Genomic DNA, 20528 nt, shown 5'->3' with positions numbered 1-20528 from the left:
ACAATTCTGTTTTCAAGAGCAATTAATCACAAAACTCTTGAAAAGTTGACTCTATAGCCAACCTATATACCCTTAGACTTATGCTCATTCTCTAACATTGTTACATGAAAATATTGTGGCCTTGCATGGAAAAACAAAGCTACATGGGTTTATCTTGCTCTAGATCAACCTTTTGTGCTCTATAAGGTCTCTTGCGTCTTTCTTTTTCATTTTCTTCTTCATGGGTAAGCCCATTCAGACCTTTTCTTCCTTGGTCTCCTTACACCCTTCAATTATTTTTTCAACTCTGGAACAAAGTTTGGCACCAATCGGATTTGCATCCACCCTTTTTTCTTTGCTTCTTTTTGCTTAACTTATCCCGACAGCCTTGGTATAGACGAAGATGGGATCCCCAGTTGGTCAACATCATCGCCAACACTAGCGCTTGACCTTTCTTTAACAAAATAATTTTGTCCAGTCTGCAATGGTTCACCTTATTGGACAATCATTGAGGATGTCCCAAGCATGAAACAACTTAAAAGCGGAGTATTTAGGCGTATTTCTTGTTTTCTAAATCGCCATTGCTTTCTTAGTCTATGCAAGGAATAAATAAACATCATTTAGTTGGAAAGTAGATTGTGTACAGGGAAAATGAACTATGAAGGGAGACACCCACCACTTCTTCAAACTCCTTCCACTTGCAATGCCAATTACGGCTCTATCCAAGCTTACCTTCCTTAAGTTGCACACTTAGTCTTTCACTGATTGTAAACACCTATAGAGGTTTGGTTAGTAGTGGAGATGGACTTAAATTGTCAAATATTTTATCCCACGTGAGATATTTATTTTTGTTTGTGTTGACAACACCATCCTCACTAGTAGAAATCCATGGCAAGCACAAGGCAACATCTGTTTGCCTATAGATTACTTTAGTACACGTGTATAGAAGCGTGGCAAGGTGACATAAGCATATATAATCCAATTTACATGCATGGTTAGTGGAACGTTGGATTCCGTTCAATCTTATTAAATTAATTCAGGTGATCTATGTTAATCGACTTGTTTGTGTTCATGCAAAATGAACACATTCATAAACTTAAATTAAGTTTAGAATTCTAACCTTTACATTTCATATGAGGATGAATTCATTGTTGATGCTCCCATGTGTTAGCCTTCTACTAGTATTCACACGAATGAATCTCTAGTTGGTGAAGTAGGAAGACAACCAACTAACTATGTCCTTCTCTTCCAGGTAGGTCTAGCAAGGGGTATAGGGTGTGATGTTTTATTTTTGAATTTCTCTAGATTAGAAAACTTAATTCTCTTCTCTCAATTTTTGATTTCACAATATGTAAAATCAACACTAGGTATAAAGACCCTTTACGCATATATATAAAACACTTCCATAAGCCAGTAGGATTACATTTTAATCCTCTACCACATATGTGTGCCGCATGTCTAGGAGACACTTCCTTTGGGCTTGCCGCACCCCCTTTGTCACTGGGCTTTAGCCTGGTTTGCTTTTATTTTATTTATTTAGTTAATCTGGTCTTTCCTTTTGGATATAAACAACAAATAGAAGTCCCAAACCAATTAATAAAAATCATTTAATATAAACAATTTAGATTAAATTCAACCTTCACCAATTTTATTCTTTGATATTATTCTATTGTTAATAATTTGATTAATCAAATTAATCTCATTTTACAAAATTAGATCTAATTTAACATTGTAAGGATATTTACAAACTGAATAGTAACACCTAGCAATGGCTTTTGGCTACCTAGATTTGTCGGAATATGTTTGAATTCATAAAACACATATTTAGGACCTTAGTTATGGTTACAATGCAATTTTGTTCATCTGTCTACTATTTTCCCATCTATATTTTAGAGCTTGAAACATTTGTCAAACTCTAAGCATGAATATGAATGCCCTGATGTATCTCCTGTACATTGTTTTGGCCAAAGACTTTTGGAGATAGATCGTCAAGGGGTTACTAGAATGTCAACCTTCATGATACCTAGAAGGTGATAGATTCCTTGTACATTCACGTATCTCCATATTGATGTACATGATTTCAAACCTCACACAATAGGGCTTCGTTTTCATTTGAGAGCTTCAAGGCGAGACCGAATATCACATTCCTCAACACCAAATAGATAGTGATGCCTTAGGTCTAAGAACTAAACCAGTGATGTCATAAGTGTAGTACGATTGACAAGTAGGTAGTCTTTCATTCGTACACTACTTGGTTGGTTAATGTTCAATGAACTCAATCTCATATATAAGCACCTTTATATATATATATATATATATATATACATGTCACTACATGCTTAGTTTGAGACTTACTACTAAATACGACATAAACCAGAATTTGCGGGTATTCGATAGTTCCTTCGATCATCTTATGGCTAGGAACATAGTTTAGGACTTAAGATCCGTAGGTTATGTATCTTATGATTGGAACATCTTTGCAATCCTATCCCTACAACTTAAGTTATTCCTTGGGCTTATCTTAATCCATAACAAAACTTCTTAATCCACTGTTAGGTCGTACTCAATTGACGGATGTTCTTAATTGCCTTTTGTCGTCGATGACTCAACATTATGTTGCCATGAATAACCAATTACATGTTGCCATGTCAATTGCTTTTTGGGCATACTTCAGTAACATCTTCATCATTTGACCAATTAGGTTCTCTAACATGATCTTTTGGCATCCTGAAAGTTTTAGAAATTGGAAGAAATAGTTTTGGAAGTGGGCAGAAAGAAAAAATGGAGGAAATGTATGAGGAAAATGAATTTTTTTGTGGATGTGTGAACAACATAGTTTTTATGGGTGAATTTTGCTTGTTTTAGCTGTTTGATATACTTTTCGACTATTAGATCTTTTTTTTTTTTACGGTTAGATTTGCTTATATTTGATCTCAGTTGTTGGATTTTATATATTATATACTTGATTTAAAAAATATAACTTGAATCTGGACAGTTGGATCAACCAACATCACATTATTTCTAGTCATCAGGTAAAAAAAATAAATAAATGAGCCTTTGGGCTCATTGTAAGTGGCTGACAATGGTGCCAATGTTGGGACCCAGCAGTTGAAGCCTTGTCGAGTGTGATAGGTGATGCACATTGATGGTCTGTGGCTGGGCCAAAAGCAAGCCATTCATGCGCACAGTTGGGGCTCATCAATTATCCTGGTTTAAATTTTGGAGGAAATTCGGCCCAATTTTTTTCTCCCTAAGCCTTATTCTAGCCCAATGATTGGAAATAGTTAGGGGATTTTGAAGCTTAAATATAAACTCTATCCTCATAATTGCAAATGGTCTAAGAGCATCTCTAAGAGAAACTATAAATAATAAAATAATAAAAAAATAAAACTAGCAAGTGAATAGTGTTAAAAAAACTATTTTAGCTACTCAGTTTAATTTTTCATCTCCAACAATACTCTTGATTTTAACAAACTTTGAATACTTTATTATTAACAAATCAAATGCAACCCACTCATATTTTAAAACAACTATATCTCTTCTACAGCATCTCTTGAAGATGCTCTATGCTTTTAGGTTATATTAAGCTTTCTATATATTATACTAGAAGCTTAACACACAGAATGTTTTGAATGTATAAAGTAGTGCCACACCAAGCATTCTTCTGTAATAAGTTAAGCCCCCTGAAATTTTTCTCACGACGGTAACAGCTAGAATTCATATCAAACGGTAGAGCATCCAAAAGTGCTATTAATAAAAAAGAAGATGCAGTTGAATAATAAGAGATATATATCGTCTGAAACACACAAACACACACACACACACACACACACACACATATATATATATATATATATATATATATATATATGTGAAGTAAATTAATGGTGATGCATGGTGGAGGAATGTTATATGCCCTTAAGTCTTGGGGTCCTATATATATTCTTAACAATATTGAAGTCTCACCTTTAATTTGCGATTCAAACAAGAATTCTCTGCTGAAGGCAGCAATTAATTAATGATTATATAAAATAAAAAAAAAACGTACGAAGTCGAATGCAGTCGTATGTTGATCTTCATTTTCGGTATTAAGTGATTATTATGGCTCCTCTTCCATCGTTCCCTTGGCATCCGATCTCTTCATGATCCTAAGCCTCTTGCATGACTTAATAAACATCCTGCAAATGACAAGCATAATTAATTAGACTAACTATTACAAATTTGATATAATTAAAATCAGGTTTATTGAGCCTTCACAAAATTTAGAATTAGAGCTCTTGCTAACGCAAAACCAACAGGCAAGTGTAGAGGTTCATAACATAAGCTACCCCTTCCTTGATGTATGATATAGTATTGGCTATTTAGTCAAAATGGTCATTGAGATTCACTTATCTCTTCACTTTGGTCCTTAAAATTTGAAATCAATAGAATTGGTCCCAGAGTTTGGCCAAAATCAATTATTTTAGTCATTCCATGAAAAATCTCCATAAAATGACAAAAATATCCTCAATTTTTGTCAAAACATTGTGGCCTATTGTTTGTTAAATTGAGGTTAACTTTGTCATTTTGATCCTTATTTAACATAGTTTTTCATCCAAAGGCTAAAATGATTGATTGTGGACAAACTCAGAAACCAATTATATTGATTTCAAATCTCAGGGACCAAAGTGAGGAGTTATGCAAATCTCAAGGGGCATTTTGGCTCAAAAAACCTATAATCCTTTCAACATTTTCGACACTCACTAAATGGGCTATACCTATTAAACAAGTACAAAAAAAATGATAGTCATACGCCTTTTTTCTCCATATAATAATTTGTCTTAGTAAGCTTTAGAAATAAGAAAAACTAATAAAAAAAGCTTAAAATTTTTATTCATGACTAATCCGTAAGACCTCAAAGGACATTATTCTGCCCCACATCATTACAAAAAATGCTTAATTATGTCGGCAGTATGACCAAATATATGTGGTAAAAAAAAAAACAAAAAGATATTCGAATAATGTGAGAAATTGTGGAAAGACATGTATAATTCTTCGTCCCTTACCTTTACAAGGATGAAAAAATTAATAGCATGCATGCCTAATGAGTGCCGGTTTTATAGACTTGATTAGTGTTAAGTCAACCAATATAGACCGTTAACCCTATACACTTTACGACTAATCTTTAGCAATCATTATTGACCATCTACATGAACCTTATATGCAAATCCAGTTGTATTCCAAGATCTTTTTTTAATTCTGCATTTCTTAATGACCCTTAATTTTTTCATGAGAGATTGACACTCAAGAAAATTCAACATGAAAATATAGGTTGTCTAATAGATTTGTTTAGCCACTTAGCACTAATATTCATCTTCACTTGAAAGTAAAAGGTCTTAGATTCGATTCTTGTCAAAATAGAATTTGAACCACATTATTACTAACCATAATATCGTTTGTTCAAAAACGAAAAAAAAAAAAAAAAAAAATTGTTTAGAGTCTTATCCTTGAAAGCATTTGCTCAATTTACTCGTCTTTTACGCTCAATTGGATCATGGAAAGTTGTATCACCTCCATTAAGGATATATATTTCCAATCTTTCTATATGTTTGAACTTAGATTATCCCCATTTTTCAGTTCTAATCCTCAATTAGTGGTCAACTTAATTAAGTAACCCAGGTCTTGGTGTTGCCATTGGCATGGTATTTGTCCATAATAATACTGCAATGTTTGTATTAAGTTCTCAATAATATGTTTAGCGCGCACTTGTAAACTGTAATTCATAAGTATAAAAAAATAGAAATTATAATTCATGTCATTTACGTGTTGGGATTTTGGTTTGAAAGACTTACTCCCAAGGAACGTCTCCCACTAGCATCCAGTCTCCATCTTTGTCTTCATAAATGGGTGCAAATTCACAGTTGTCTGCATTTTTCAACACCTCGCCTGTAAACGCACACAGATAAATTTACAGCCCACATTGTAATTTCAGAATATGCATAGATAAAGGTTTGATAAATAAATAAAAATAAAAAAAACAATTTCCTTCAAGTGTTAGTTGTTGTACATACATATAATTAAATACATAAAAAAAGATTGTATATTTGATCAATGTTCGTAAGTTCAGTCTTCAACATTCCACCATGTTTCAAATTAAAAAAAAAAAATATATATATATTCAACCACTTTTTCCAGAACCACTTGGACAAGAATGTATAAAAGAAGGATAATACTAAGGAAACCAAATTAAACATGGTAGTGATGATCATGTTATTTTTTTTCTCCTATTGTTAATGCGTACATAATCAAATTTCACATATAATTTTAAGTTAATTACTCCTATAACTAATGAAGCATAAAATGAATGTCTATATTGCAATTAAATCTTAATATGCGCTTTCCCATAATACATATCTTTGTTTTCAAAATTGAAATAAGAAATAAAGTAAAATTTAATTAATTAAATAGGAAGAGAACTTAATATACTTTATACTAATAGTAAAATGAATATACTGAATCATGTATCAGTATACTCACCGATGCCATAGCAACCAAATAACTTCTCCAACGCGAGAGTAAGATCTGCATACTCCTTGTGCATGGTCAAGTCAATTTTACGAAGAAAAGGTGCTCCATCCATGCTAACTTTGACGTACATTTTCGACGCCTCATTCAAGCCATTAATCTTCATTCTGTATGAACACAATGGAGGCCACCCCACAACCTGATTCTTTGTCTGACTTTTCCGGCAGTCACCAGGCGTGGTACTATTCCGGCCATCTCCACCGTCAATCTTTGAAAACACCCTTTTCTTCTCGTTTTTGTCCACTAAAATTGGACCACTAGACAATCCCAACCGCAGCTCTGTAAGTTCAAGCCCTAAACCTTCTTTGGCCATTTGGGTTTTGAGGTTTGAGCAATTTGGGTGTGTTATTTTCCTTGTTTGGATCAACTGCTGATTGGTGGGAAATGGGATTTTTGTATACAGTTTTAAGTGACTAAAGGCAAGTCCTTATACATGGTGTGAAGTATAGAAATATAGGACATGGTGGGAGCAATGACAGGTCAACTGTGCCTTAGTTGGTCGGTCACATGAGAGGCAAAAGTGGGGATTATGTGCCCCCTACAAACACTAATAAAGGCCGGCACCATAAGTTGGATATGGGACAGATCCTAAAGCTATTGGCGCTTTGAGATTTGGTGGGATCTGATCTTCACCGTCCGATCTCCTCCCTTGGAATAGGTCACGTGATTTTTTTTATTGTGGTCGTGCTTTGCCTAATTCTATGTCATTTTTTTGGGGTTTTATTATAAGACGAGTTGGGATAGCTTCATGAAAGATGGGATTATGTTTTTACAACATATATATATATATGTATGTATGTATGTATGTATGTATGTATGTATGTATATGTATAATGTATGGTCATCCCATTTGTTGTGCATATATACATAAGCATGAATCATGATGCAGCTAGGATTATTACTTAGCGGTCTGTGAACTCGTACATTGGTACCTGCATGGATAAAATTTGTTTGTGCATGCGTTGGCGCTAGGATGGCTTGATGGTGCATGCATATGTTAATAGCTACCTGGTAATACCAGCTAGCTGTGTTGTTTTCTAAAACAATAGATAAGATAACCAATAAGCTTTAGAGTTTGCAGTTGTAGCTGCCAATGCTAGCTTTGCCAGTAAGAGACTATTTGGAAGAGGGGCGGGGTGGGGGTTGATGTAGCGTATCCTAGAACTACTCTTATATTAATTATTAACCTATGTGGTTAGACTAAGCTAAACTCATAAATGAATTATGCTACGATAATGTATTTGGTCGAGTAATTTTCATTAGCAAGGAATTTAAGTTATGGTTTGGACTTCAATATAGAGATACGAATTTTTAAATGACTCCTTTAGTTAATTACAAATTTCTTTCATAACCTGATTCAACCCTAAACACAGTCACATAGCATAATCATTTCACTCAAATTATAACTCGTGAATTTATTTATTTTATTAACATACCCTAGAAGTGAGATATATGAACTATATCATCCACCTTTAATATAAAAACTAGAATGATAAACTGCATGACTTGTATTTCCGGTAATCATAAAAATTTATAAAGGGTAAAGGGGGTGTGGAAATTTGTTATAGCTAAATAATGTTATCATTTGGTATGGTACGAAAGCACTGTGTGGATATAGAGCGATGCAATCTTATAAAATTTGAATTTCAATTGCCAAAAAATGAGTATATGTAGGCCTAATTTAACTGAACAATGACAAAGAGAGAGGGGTGCGGTGGCAAGGAAAGAAAAGAGAGAGATGTGTGATTTTGAGGTGTGTGTTATCTCACCTTTTTGTGCCTTTATTTATAGTAGTAGAGAAGGTAAATTCCTTACCCTAATGGGATTACTAATCTAATAGGATAATATCGAATCTAAGAGATATGGTAGAATCCCACAAGGATATCTCAAAATATGATAGGTTTACACGATCACATTCCTAATCTAATAGAACTGCAACACTCCCCCTTTTAAGTGTGCAAATACTCAAACAAAATATCGCATCAGGTCATCAGCGGATGAAGTAGGTCAGTTGATGAAGTCGTCGGCAATAACGGGTGAATGAGAGTCTCAAATTAACAAAAGTATGCATTGGTACAAAAACTCACAAAACCTTGCTATGGTTAAACATAAAGTAGGTGAAAACCCAATAGACTATGGAGAAACGTGAGAAGTATGCATAATGTCAAAAACAAACGTCAAACGGGATGAAAGTAGTAAACCTCATAAGGGTATGACTAGCCCAGGATGGGTGTTTCATCAAAACCTCGTTAGGTAGCAAAAACCCAGTGGGAAAAATACTCATCATCGTAGGGAAAAATAGTACAGTAAGTCTCGGCTCTGGTTCAACTCCTCAACAAGTGATTAGACCCTGCATTTATCTCCTCAAAATTAGTGGGAGAAATAGTCGAACGGATCAAAGCCTGGGCATGCTTCACATTTTAGAGATCATTTACATTGAAGGGAAGCACTTCATGGTCATAGACATGCAAGATTATCAGTGGAGAAAGAGCCTCTCTCTCAATTGCACCAGAAAAACTCGACGTTCCGACAAATGATTGATGAGGTCCGACGAAGTTGATTACTACTCATCGCCCCTAGAGATGGAGACACAAAGTTGTTCATATCATATCCCTTGACTAGGAGTATGAGTAAGATTATTTAACTGTTGTTGCTACTGCTAGTCCTGTTGTTGTTGTTGTTGTTGTTGTTGTTGCTGTTGTTGATGTTATTGTTGCTACTATCCTTGTTCTGCGACCAAATGAACCTGGATCCTGGGGGCATCGACAAAGCTCTTGCCTTCACCTGATGAAAGTTTTCTTTCATCATTCTCACTGGCAACTGATACTTAATGCTGCTCCATTTCAATCATTGCTAACTCAAATGGGGTGGGGTCCTAGATCTCAAGCACTTTGTTAACCTCTTCACGAATGGCTCCAAAACTCTTCACCATATTAGATTTCTTCGTTGAAAACCTAGCATCACCAGCTTTCTTTACGGTACTCTTAGGTTTCTTCTTCTTCTTGTTCTTCTTCTTCTTCTTCTTGAGTTTAGGGATGTCTAGAGTATTTTCTAAATCTTTCCCATCCTTGGCAGTTATTGTATCAACCCATGTTAAGTTTGTAATAGGGTGGTTAGAGAATTGGTCCATGATGGCATTTCTCCTATGCTTTCTGAGTCTTTCTGAGCTATGAACCACTTCTAATTTCGATGCTCAACGTAAATGATCTTGAAGGCCCTATCAATCAACTAAGGGCGACATTAACCAATACCTTCCACATTATTATTGTTAGAGTAACCCAATAGTTACTACACCGGAGATTAATTGAAGTAGTATTTTGAACTCTGAACTCAAAATTGTCACTCTCCTAGTTGCTGTCTACAGCTAAGACATTCTTATACTAGCCTTTGTCATGGCATTGCATATTAGTGTTATAGGTAGGCCTTCTAATTGGTCGGGACTTAAAGAAGTAATGGGGATCGACACTTTTTTACAAAATGCACAATATATAGAACAGTTGAATACCAAGCTCTGCTCCATACTATTTGGTCATGAGCTTGAAGTAGGTAATAATATGAAACGATGCAGGTGTATGATTGCAAAGGTTAATCTTGTAGTAATTCAAGATTTGCTTCAGAAATAGGGAAAGATGAATTTCAACCTTAAATCCAAGTACCAAGGGTGAATCTTGGTAAATAGGTGTTTAAGATCAGCAGGGGTAGGCAATGAGATTTGGACATCGTGGCTAGCTTCACACCGAACGGTGCACCTATTTAGAAGGTGTTGGCGAATACGAGCAAATATTTCTCTTTCTTCTTTACTACGCACTCTAACCATAGGAAGATCATACTGAGAATCATAATTGGCTACTAAGGCAGAAAGCACATTAGAAGGAGTAGCCATTGAAGAAGAATGAAGAAAAGAAAGAAATTGGGAAAGATCAGAAAAGTAGAAAAATCCAACCAAAAGGGAGGAAAAAGCTCTAAACTTTTGGAGAGAAAAGAATTAGGGATTTTGTAGAAAATAAATAAGGAGATCCAAACATATTTAAATGAGATATTTCAGAGTCATCTCACTAATGAATCCGGATAGTTTATCCTCAAGATCAATAAATATAACAGCTAAAGTTAATGGGGAAAGCAACGAACAATCCCTCGTTCTCTGTGCAGAAGCAACTAAGACGTCTCCATCATTGCGATATTCATGCCATGATCTTTAAAGCAACGTGCCTAAATGCTGAATAACTCAAGAACTTTGCAGTATTCACAAAAGCTCAATATGCCACACGTCAGAATAACTAAAACAATATGTAGTCCGATTTACTTTGAAAGGCATGGTCTTTGAATAACTATATATCTTCAAGAGGAACAAGTTAGTTTAGATACATAGTACGGGGTAATTATGGGACCATGATTTTCAAGGGCTAGAGTAAGATGGATCGGAATACGAATACCTCAAAAGTCCTGACATGGACTCAACAGCCTTCACTACGTAGCTGAATAAACAGAGCAGCGATGCTACCATCTTCTTGTTCCAACCATCATCATGTTCCGAAGTCAATAAGCCGAGGTCGACGACCTCGTTGAGATTGACCATGCTTATTCCGCAAGATATGAAAACCTAATCCAGCAAGAAAACATCAAGTTTCCTATAATATTGGAGTCCTTACAATCTAAAAGTTGGCACGCGCCGCATGTAATCACACTTCTAAGAAGATAATATCTACTTCCTAGATATCATATGGGATTTTCCCGATTTTATAAGGATCCTACTATCCTAGAAAGTCACATCCTCGACTGGTATAAATACACCCTTCTAGGATTCATCTCTGGTAAGGCAATTATCACATACTTATTCTCTTGCCCACTGCCTATTGAGTCTTATATGGCTTACTAACTTGACCGTCGGAGAGCTTGTGACCGACACAACACCCCCAAACCCAGTCTTTGGCTAGCTCATAATTGTTTGTTCTTTTATAGGTTACTTGAATTTGTGGGTCTCCACCTCATGCGGGGATGCAAAAATTTAGTTGCAACAATATAACTCATAACAAAAGTTAATCTCAATCACTTGGCACACCAACACTACCCAAAACAATCTAAACCATAACACAAAATCATGAGTACCATTGTTGCCACTTGAAAGAAAACCGTCATAAGACCACCCGTATCCAATCAAGAAATAATTATAAAATATCGGGCAGTTCTTGGAAGTTTCAACCACTAATGATCCAATTTTATAAGTGGGAGCGAAATTAGATTTACAGGGAAAGTTTTGAGAGGAGGATTAAATTGTAGGAAAAATAATAATTGATGAGAAACTCATATCCAAGCATGGCTTAAGCAAAGACTAAGGCCATCTCCAACCGAAGGCTGGCCAGAGGGCTCGTTTTAGCCCTCTAGCCCTCCAAGAAATTAATATTTTAATGAACAATACAGGGCCATATTTCTTACAATCTCCAACCGAGGGCCAAAGGGCCAAACATATTATTTAAATTTAAAAATTACAACAACTTAAATGCACATTTACCATCTCTAATCGGAAGCTTATATTTGGGGCACCCATTATATTGGTCTGACTTCGGGAGAGAATTGAGCAAGCAAAAGCTTGCATGTGTGGCACCCATTATATTTGTCCCACATTGGTTGTGGGAGAGGTTTGAGCAATCAAACGTGCTTATAAAAGCAACATCCCCACATAGAACCAATCACCTTTCTGGGCCTTAATTAAATATTCTTTTTAAATTTTTGGCCCAAAAAAAATTGTAAAATAATAATAAAAAAATAACGGCTAGCTGACATCAGCTAGCCGTTGAGATTTAAATCAGCCTCGGGCTGGCTGGCGTGCTTATTTGGGCCAGGCAGTTGGCCCTTTGGTCCTTTTTTGTCCAGTGGGGCCCACAAGCCCTTTGGCCTAGCCCTCAGTTGGAGACTGTTTGAGGGTTATTTTCGGCCCTCTGGCCCTCTAGACCCTTCGGTTGGAGATGGCCTAAGTCACCATAGTTCACCATAATAGACTAGAAAAAAGAAAATATGAAGTGAAAAGGAGCTAGAGACGAGAGAAAGAAAGGCAAAGGTGTTTCTCCTCCTCCTATGGCAACTTTTCTCTTGGCTCTTTCTAGAAGCTAAGGTTTCTTATGAGAAATTACTGAAGAACGCTAAAGTGTTATCAGTTAGTAACTTAATACAATGCTAACCACTCATCTCGATTTGTTCCACAAAGTAATCTCTTAATCCAAACCATTCATTTTTTTATTCTTATTCATAAATCATCTTTATAAAACCTCACTCAAATCAAATATAACTTAGCTATTTAATTATTACTGTATTTCATTATTTATCAACAACATTGTGGTCATCTATTTATCAGGTCGCAGTCAAATAACTGAAAAGCTTAGTGTTTAATTTAATGATTTTTGCATAGTTGATCTTTCTTGATAACCTAAAATGATGGGTTCCAATTATGAGAACAATTGTGGAGTGGACCTAGACGAGTGTTTAGCGCCATATTAAGTTACTAATTGGAGGAAAGTTGCAAGCTGTTTTTCGCAGGGGCGGGGGCTCGCCGGGGGGGGGGGGGGGGTTGGTAAAATCAGTTAGGGGCCAGATACCCGGCTTTAACACTCCAAAATTTGAAAATGCTAACCACAGTTTCAATGGTAACAAGATTGAAAGAGAGGGGTACCCTCAGGAACGCGGACACAGGTGCATGACTGTCGTCAGCTCATGCCGTAAGGTGTTAGTGCTTGAACAACCATGTATATCGTGGGCTAACCGGTTAATAATTTCATTATGACACTAACCCCTCATCTCGGTCTACTCCACAAACTAAAATCATGATCCCAACCATTCATATTTACCGAGATTCATTAAATATTGGAGTAAAACTTCACTCAAATCAGATTTAGTTTAGCTCCTTCCATTATGGCCATAAAATTTATCCACCATATTAAGTTCACTCATGATGTGGTAATATTTTATTGATTCATGTCATTTTGCTCCCTCTGACAATCATTTATTCATAACAAATGAAATTAATAGTGCATATATATATATATATATATATATATATATATATATATATATATATATGCTAACAAATGATTTAGAAAACAAATTAATAGTGCATATTTTCTTTCTGTTGAATTGAGCTATTATAATCCTATTTTCTGGGAAGCAGGTAGTATAACTTCAAGTACTAGGTATAGGTCTTCACCGGCATCACTGTACCTGTGGTTCGAACCATGTTGACTATACAAGGTTATCGGCTGGTCGGCTTTAGATCAGCATTCTCAGATGCCCTGGCTCGAATGATAAGTTGATGACAGCCAAAAAGTGAAGGGTACCTTTTACAATTACAGGAGGGTCATAGAGCCTTCAAGGCCTCACAGAAAACATTTCAACTATATTAGTGTAGTTAAAACTACATTCTACATCAAAATATTTACGGGAAAAAACAAAGAGAGTTGATATATTATATTATTGTTGTAGGCCTATTTGATTGAATGATCTAGGGTTTAGAGAGAGAGAGAGGGGTTCGGCAATATTGAGAGAGAAGAGACATTGATTTAAGTGTGAGGTGTCTTTGATTCACCCCATTGTGCCTTTATTTATAGTAGTAGGATAGGTAAAAACCTTTCCCTTTAGGATTACAACATTGAATAGGTAATCTACTCCTAATAGGAATATAAGATACATTCCCAGATTCCCTAGGATTTACACAATCACATTCTTATTCTAAATATGACTGCAACACTCCCCCTTGAGTGTGTAAATACTCAACAAACCATCGCATCAGATCTTTAGCAGATAAGGTAGAATAGTTGATAAAGTCATCGACACAACGGGAAATCGCGAGTATCAAATTTAAGTGAAGAATGTGATGCGATATTTATACGCACACAAACTAAACCCTATTTGTGACAATTGTAGTAATGATGTAAGTAGGGATCGTTCTAACCGGGGATTAACTAGGGATGCTAAACACTTGACTCAAATAAATAAAACTAACTTTTAAAACACTAAGACAAGCTAAAAGACTCAAAACAAGTTCAAAAGACTCCAAATACTTAAAAGCATAAAATAAGACAAATCAAATGATTAAGACTTAACAAAATAGGGGGGGATTGTGGTTGGACAAGATTAAACTAAACGGACAGATTATAATTTAAAACAGATAGTAAAGATAAATGTGATGAAAATATGGATGATGGAATAGCTAAGGGGTTTTTCTCCACACATGTACACTTGCATACAAGATTGATTTTCGGTTGGTCTTTCGATAAATTATGAAACTCAATGCTCCAAGTTAATTAGGTCCGCTTAAAATAACTTTCAGATTTCCCTAGATTCGTTGGATTGAATGGAATACGCATTACAACCAAATTATTCTTAATCAAAGTCCCTAACCATGGAATACGCATGATAGAGACATTCAACAAAGATCATTAAGTTCAACGGAAATCATAAACATTGACGAGGCATTCGTTACTATGGAATACGCATGAAACTTATGCCAAGAATTCGTTTAACGCGATTGTTTATAAGCAACCTCCACTACTTGTGAATATAAGTTCGTAACTATTAGGTGAAACTCACTTATATTCTAGCGTCATATTCATTCAAACGGTTAAACAAATTGAATCCACAACTTATGAAATTCCAACCAAAAGTAATCAATTCATATTGCAAGCATAAACATGTATTTTGAATCACCCCCTAGCTAAAGGGGGGTTTAGTTCCTCATAACTTTGAAATCAAAGAAACACCTAAACATTCCAACAACTCAAACTTGAATTGTATGAACGTTTAGGCACTCTTCTCTTCTTCGTTATTATGGCACAAGGTCTAAGGGATGTTGTTGGTGTGTTGAATGGATTGGGGAATTATGGAAATGGATGAGGAAAGATAGAAAATGGAAAGAAACCTACGGCAAGGAAGGGAATTTCAGGATGTGAAGATGGTGTGTGTTTGTGTTGTGGTATGTATAATGGAAATTGAGATGGGGAGTGAATGAATGACCAATGAATGAAGTGTGTGTGGTTTATATAGGGAGAGAGTGGGTGAGAATGTGGCTGCAATTGGGACCCCACGGCATTGAAGGTTTTGGGTGCATGTGTTTGGTGAAATTGTTTGTTGGGAAAAGCTTTGTGAATTAGGTGGATTGTAGGTGGGTTGTAGGTGGGTTGTAGGTGGGTTATGATGATGTTTTGTAATTGCATGTGTGTGAATGTGATAGCTAAGGTGAATTATATGTGGAATAAAGATGGAGAAGGTGGTGTAATGATGCATGGTTGTAGTTTAAGGTGTTGAATATGGATTTGCATGGCCTTTGAAGTGATTGTGGGTTTTGGAATTGGAAGGAAATGCATGGCCTTGGGGTTGGTTTAAGAGAGAATGGGCTAGGCCCTTTGTTTTATGTCCAAAGTGAAAATAAGGCCTTCAAATTCGTCCAAACTTTGGCTCCATGGATAAGCTATCCAATCCATGCCCAAAAATGCTCCAAATAGCCTCAAAATGCACTTTCTTGCTCCCTAAGCCCTTAGAACCTGAAAACACACAAAAGAAGCATAAAGAACTAAAATAACTAAAGAAACATAACGTAAATGTACGAGAACAAGCCATTTAAGTCGCATGAATATGCTCCTATGAAATACCCCCACACTTATCTTTTGCTAGTCCTCGAGCAAAACAAAACAACAAAAGAACACGAAACTAGACAAAACGAACAAAACACAACCTACACCTTCCAACAATCGTCTAATGGATTTCCAATGCACATGACAAGTTAAAAATCATTAGTCCCATAGATTTTTGTCATCTTCACACTTAAGTACATTCTTACTCATAGTCACCACATATTATTTCACAAATAAGCATTTAAAACCATGTTTTGAATGTAGTAACATGCCTTGGAGAATTTGCTCAAATCCTTACAAGATATGCACTCGTTTTTCACACAGATTTTCTGACTACACACCCTAAACTAGTTATATGTGAGAGATTGATGTAAACATAAAAGACTAGTATCTCACATATGTTATAACAAAGAAAGCATTTTCTGGAGTTAATAATCATGTTTAGATATGATCTCATGAATGGAATGCTACTACTTAGACGCGAGAACCAGTGACGCCATATGCTCATACCAAGTTCAAACTCCACAAATTGAAATACACAACACTCAAGATAGAAGTCAAGGGTTGTAACGGGGCTTGGGGTATGTGGATAACAAAGAAGGGATATGGAAAACAAAGGTCTTTAAAGAAATAGTGAGCAAAGCATTTGAATCAACTTAGAATTCACTTTTGAATGAAAACTCAACTTTTGAACAAAAAGGGAGAATTTAGACAATTTACGCCCAGAATTGGTGTTTTGGAACCTTTCTTCAATCACTTATTCTTTCATTTTTTTTTTTTTTTTTTTCTTTTTCTTTTCTTTTGAATCTCAAAACATAAACACTTAAACATTCTCTCCCCCACACTTATTTTCTTTCATAATGTAACTCAAAAGGAATTCAATTAAGTCATGCTCACTATCTTTTAAGAACAAGGGTGGGGATTGTCCTAAACTAGGCTAGGTGAGGAAAATGTGGGTAAACAAAGAATAAAGGCTAAACAAGGCTCAACGGGATTAAAACTTACAACAATACGAAGTATGGGAAGTAAGGCTATTTGGCTATGGTGGTGGTCACTACACAACTTCTTCTTGAATATGTGTTATGCAAATCAATAACATGCTTTGAATGAAATGGGCATGAGTTCTAGCATTTGGAACTATATGATGAAACGCCTTCTAAGTAGTAACCAAGCAAAGAATAATGAGATCATGCAACAAGTTTAGAAAACAAGGAATCACAGAAAATAGCTCTCCAAAGAAAGTAATGGCTCGAGTCTCACAGGGATGTAGCGTTTGTTTGAGTTCCTTCCTTCAAGCATGTTACAAAAACGAATTTTTCTTTTATGATTGCATGTGAAGTCATACATTATAACCATAACCAAGCATATACCAAGAGTAAATCAAACTTTTCTCTATGTTCATAACTCTTTTTAACAGTCATGTAATTACAAACCAAATCCTTATCATTGTGTTGGAATGTATCCTAAGACACAAACACACAAAAACGACTCAAAACACTCTTTTTAGGCTTTTCAAAACAATTTTTTTCAAATTTTTATGGTATTTTCGGAGTTATAAAAACAAAACATACTAAAATACTCTAAAACAACTTAAAAACACCTTAAAACAGTAAGGAACAACATTTGAAGTTATGGGTGATAAAATCTCACGAATTTGTATCAACAACATTAGTTACCCCCCCACACTTAAATCAAACATTGTCCTTAATGTTTTAAGCTTAAAATCACACCAAACAAAAGTAAACATAAAAACAGCATACTAAACATGGCAGAATGTAAATAACAAAGAGAAGAGTTTAGAGACGCAAATCTGGTTGTGGAATGTAAATTCCATCTTCTCCTTGTTGATTTCATTGAGGCTTGATGTTGTTGATTCCACAGGGGTTCCTCCCATCGTTGATTTTCCTTTGTGCTACTCTTGAACTGGGCAGCAGGATTCTTTTGGTCTCCCCCGAAGGTCTGAGCTTACCCCTTTGGTCTGTTTCTTTGTTCAATCTTTCCAATTCGTATTGAAAAGGGTTGGAGGATAACTCAGCCTATGTTTGTCTCCACATGCTTCAATGTATCATTTTCCCTTGCCTTACTTGCTCCGTTGAAGATGACTACTCGAGAGCAACGCTAGGTAAGCAATCAGGAATAGATTCCAGGCAGTTGGCTCCAGATCGGAAGACTGACTCCAAGTGCCGGCTGATTGCTTTTTTCACTTTGCCATGCGAGTAAGAACAAGGACAAAGAAAAGGACAGGGAAAGAGCATGATATGAGATACTTTTGCTTTAGACCTTGATGATATGAGATACCTTTGCTTTTGAAGAAACGACAAATGAAGCAGCACATGTATTTGTTGTGGTTGTCTCCACATGCTTTGATCGACCGTTTCCTTCTGCCTTATTTGTACTCCAGGTTTCTGGTATCTTCTTTGGGGGAGAAAAAATTGAGTATTTCAAAAGGCGTTGCTGGGAGATCGCCCTCAGAGGTGCGGACGAGTTGGACATTTTCTTCAGGTTTGCCTTGCCATAAAAGACGAAGGTCGACATATATAGAGATAATATCAAGTGGTGGTACTGTTCTTTTACCCTTGTCGACAAACGTCTCTTCAATTTCTGAGCAAACGGCTCTTCGATTTCTGAACGGACGCCCCTTCGATTTCTGCACAGGCGCCCCTTCGCTTTCTGAACGACACGTGGTAGTGCGGATGCGGCTCTGTCAGAGCTTTTTTTTTTGACAAAGTCGCACGCGTTTTCTGAAAAGCAGAGAAAGCGTCGTCGAAATTTACGCTTGTCGGCAAAAGTGTAGCTGCGATGATGACCTCCACGTGAACTTTTGACAAAGCTGAACGCGTCTTCTGAAAAGCCGAGAAAGCGTCGCTAAAATTACGCCGGAAATTCCGGCTTTTTGAATCAGTGGACGCGTCGCCTTGGCTTCTTATAGATGTATCGATCACCGCCAACAAACACATTCTGAAGATTTCCCATTCTTGAAAATCGACTCCGGTCCTTTGAAATTTAACTCCATCCCTTCTTTTTGAACACTTTTGAAAAATGGCAAACTCATCGAACCTTAGCTTGGAATTGAGCCTTAGCAGTGATACGGGCGCGCCGCGTCAAGGTAACGTATGGCGCCCTTCTTTCTTATCTTCTAACGGTCTTCTTACAGGTGAAGACTCCGTGATGCAGGACGCCACAACAGCTACAATAGTAGCTAGGAACCTCCTCACTCCAAAAGATAGTAGGCTGCTATCAGGACGGTCCGATGAGTTGGCCGTTCAAGAGTCCCTCGCACTTAGTGTTCAGTGTGCGAGTTCTGTGTCCAACATGGGCCAACGCCTGCTTGCCCGCTCCCGTCAGGTGGAATCATTGATGGCAGAGGTGGAAAGTTTCAAGCAGGAGATCAAACTGCTTAAGTACGAGAATAGAAGTTTGCACGTGCTTGCCAACAACTATTCGACGGGTATGAAGAGGAAGCTTGATGAGCTACAAGAATCCAATGGTCGGATGCAAAGTGACCGTCAAACTGACCGTCAAAGGCTTGCGGCTTACTTCCAGAGGCACATTTTTCCGGGCTCATCCAGCGTTTGGCCAAGTATTGAGGCCTCTTCTTTGATGCCTCCCGCTCCGATACCTTCCGCCCCGATGCCTTCCGCCTCGATGCCTTCTGCTCCGATGCCTTCCGCATCTATGCCTCCTGCTTCTAGAGTTTTGCCCAGTAGTGGGGCTTCAAGTAAACGCCCTTTGTGAAGGCTCCATCTTTCTTTGTTTAGCAGTGCCTATCAATAAACCAAACATTTTCTCAATGTTACAATCATAGACTCACACAATTAATAAACAAACAAACAATAACAACTAAACAACCTAACAAGGTAGAAACGAAATAGCAACAAAGAGAAGAGTTTTTTAGGAATCTGGAATTGGAGTGCTTTCTAAGTCTTCCTTTGTTGAATGCATGGGTTGCCTCCCAAGTAGCGCTTTCTTTTACGTCTTGCAGCCGGACGGTACCTCCGTTTAAGCTTGACTAGGTTCCACGGCATGGAGGGGTACCTCCTCCACGACATGCTCCTCAAACGTCTCGTAATAGGGCTTCAATCGATGCCCATTCACTTTGAATTCTTGCTGCGTCCTTGAACTTTTGATTTGTACTGCACCATGAGGGAAAACATTAGTGACAATAAAAGGACCAACCCATTTGGAACGCAACTTACCCGGAAACAACCGAAGGCGAGAATTGAACAACAACACTTTCAGCCCAATAGAGAACGTCTTGGCACGAATCATCTTGTCATGGAATGCCTTCGTTTTCTCCTTGTAAATCCGGGCATTCTCATATGCTTCATTTCGGATTTCATCAAGCTCACACAATTGAAGCTTCCTATG

The 20528-nt window shown here is 36.7% G+C and overlaps 1 protein-coding gene across 2 annotated transcripts; it reads right to left on the bottom strand.

Annotated features, from left to right (window-relative positions):
* Window positions 1-3521: 3521 nt before the first annotated feature.
* Window positions 3522-6968, bottom strand: LOC137740206 (auxin-induced protein AUX22-like). 2 transcript variants are annotated; one of them, XR_015966750.1, is made up of 4 exons: window positions 6496-6968; window positions 5811-5904; window positions 4028-4157; window positions 3522-3726 (listed from the first exon to the last, which is right to left on the bottom strand). XR_015966750.1 is itself a non-coding variant. In XM_068480038.2 (3 exons), the coding sequence occupies exons 1-3, from the start codon at window positions 6854-6856 to the stop codon at window positions 4079-4081; spliced, it is 534 nt and encodes a 177-aa protein (XP_068336139.2). In that variant the 5' UTR covers window positions 6857-6968; the 3' UTR covers window positions 3878-4078. The 2 variants fall into 2 exon arrangements, 1 of the variants encoding a protein (XP_068336139.2); XM_068480038.2 differs by lacking the exon at window positions 3522-3726 and having other exon boundaries at window positions 3878-4157.
* Between the last annotated feature and the right edge of the window lie 13560 nt (window positions 6969-20528).

This window comes from Pyrus communis, chromosome 9 (genome assembly GCF_041283825.1).
Source record: "Pyrus communis isolate YQ-2024b chromosome 9, ASM4128382v1, whole genome shotgun sequence".
NCBI classification, from domain to species: Eukaryota; Viridiplantae; Streptophyta; class Magnoliopsida; order Rosales; family Rosaceae; genus Pyrus; species Pyrus communis.
The sequence above is the reverse complement of the archived record's forward strand: the minus strand, read 5'-3'. Positions and strand labels throughout refer to the sequence as shown.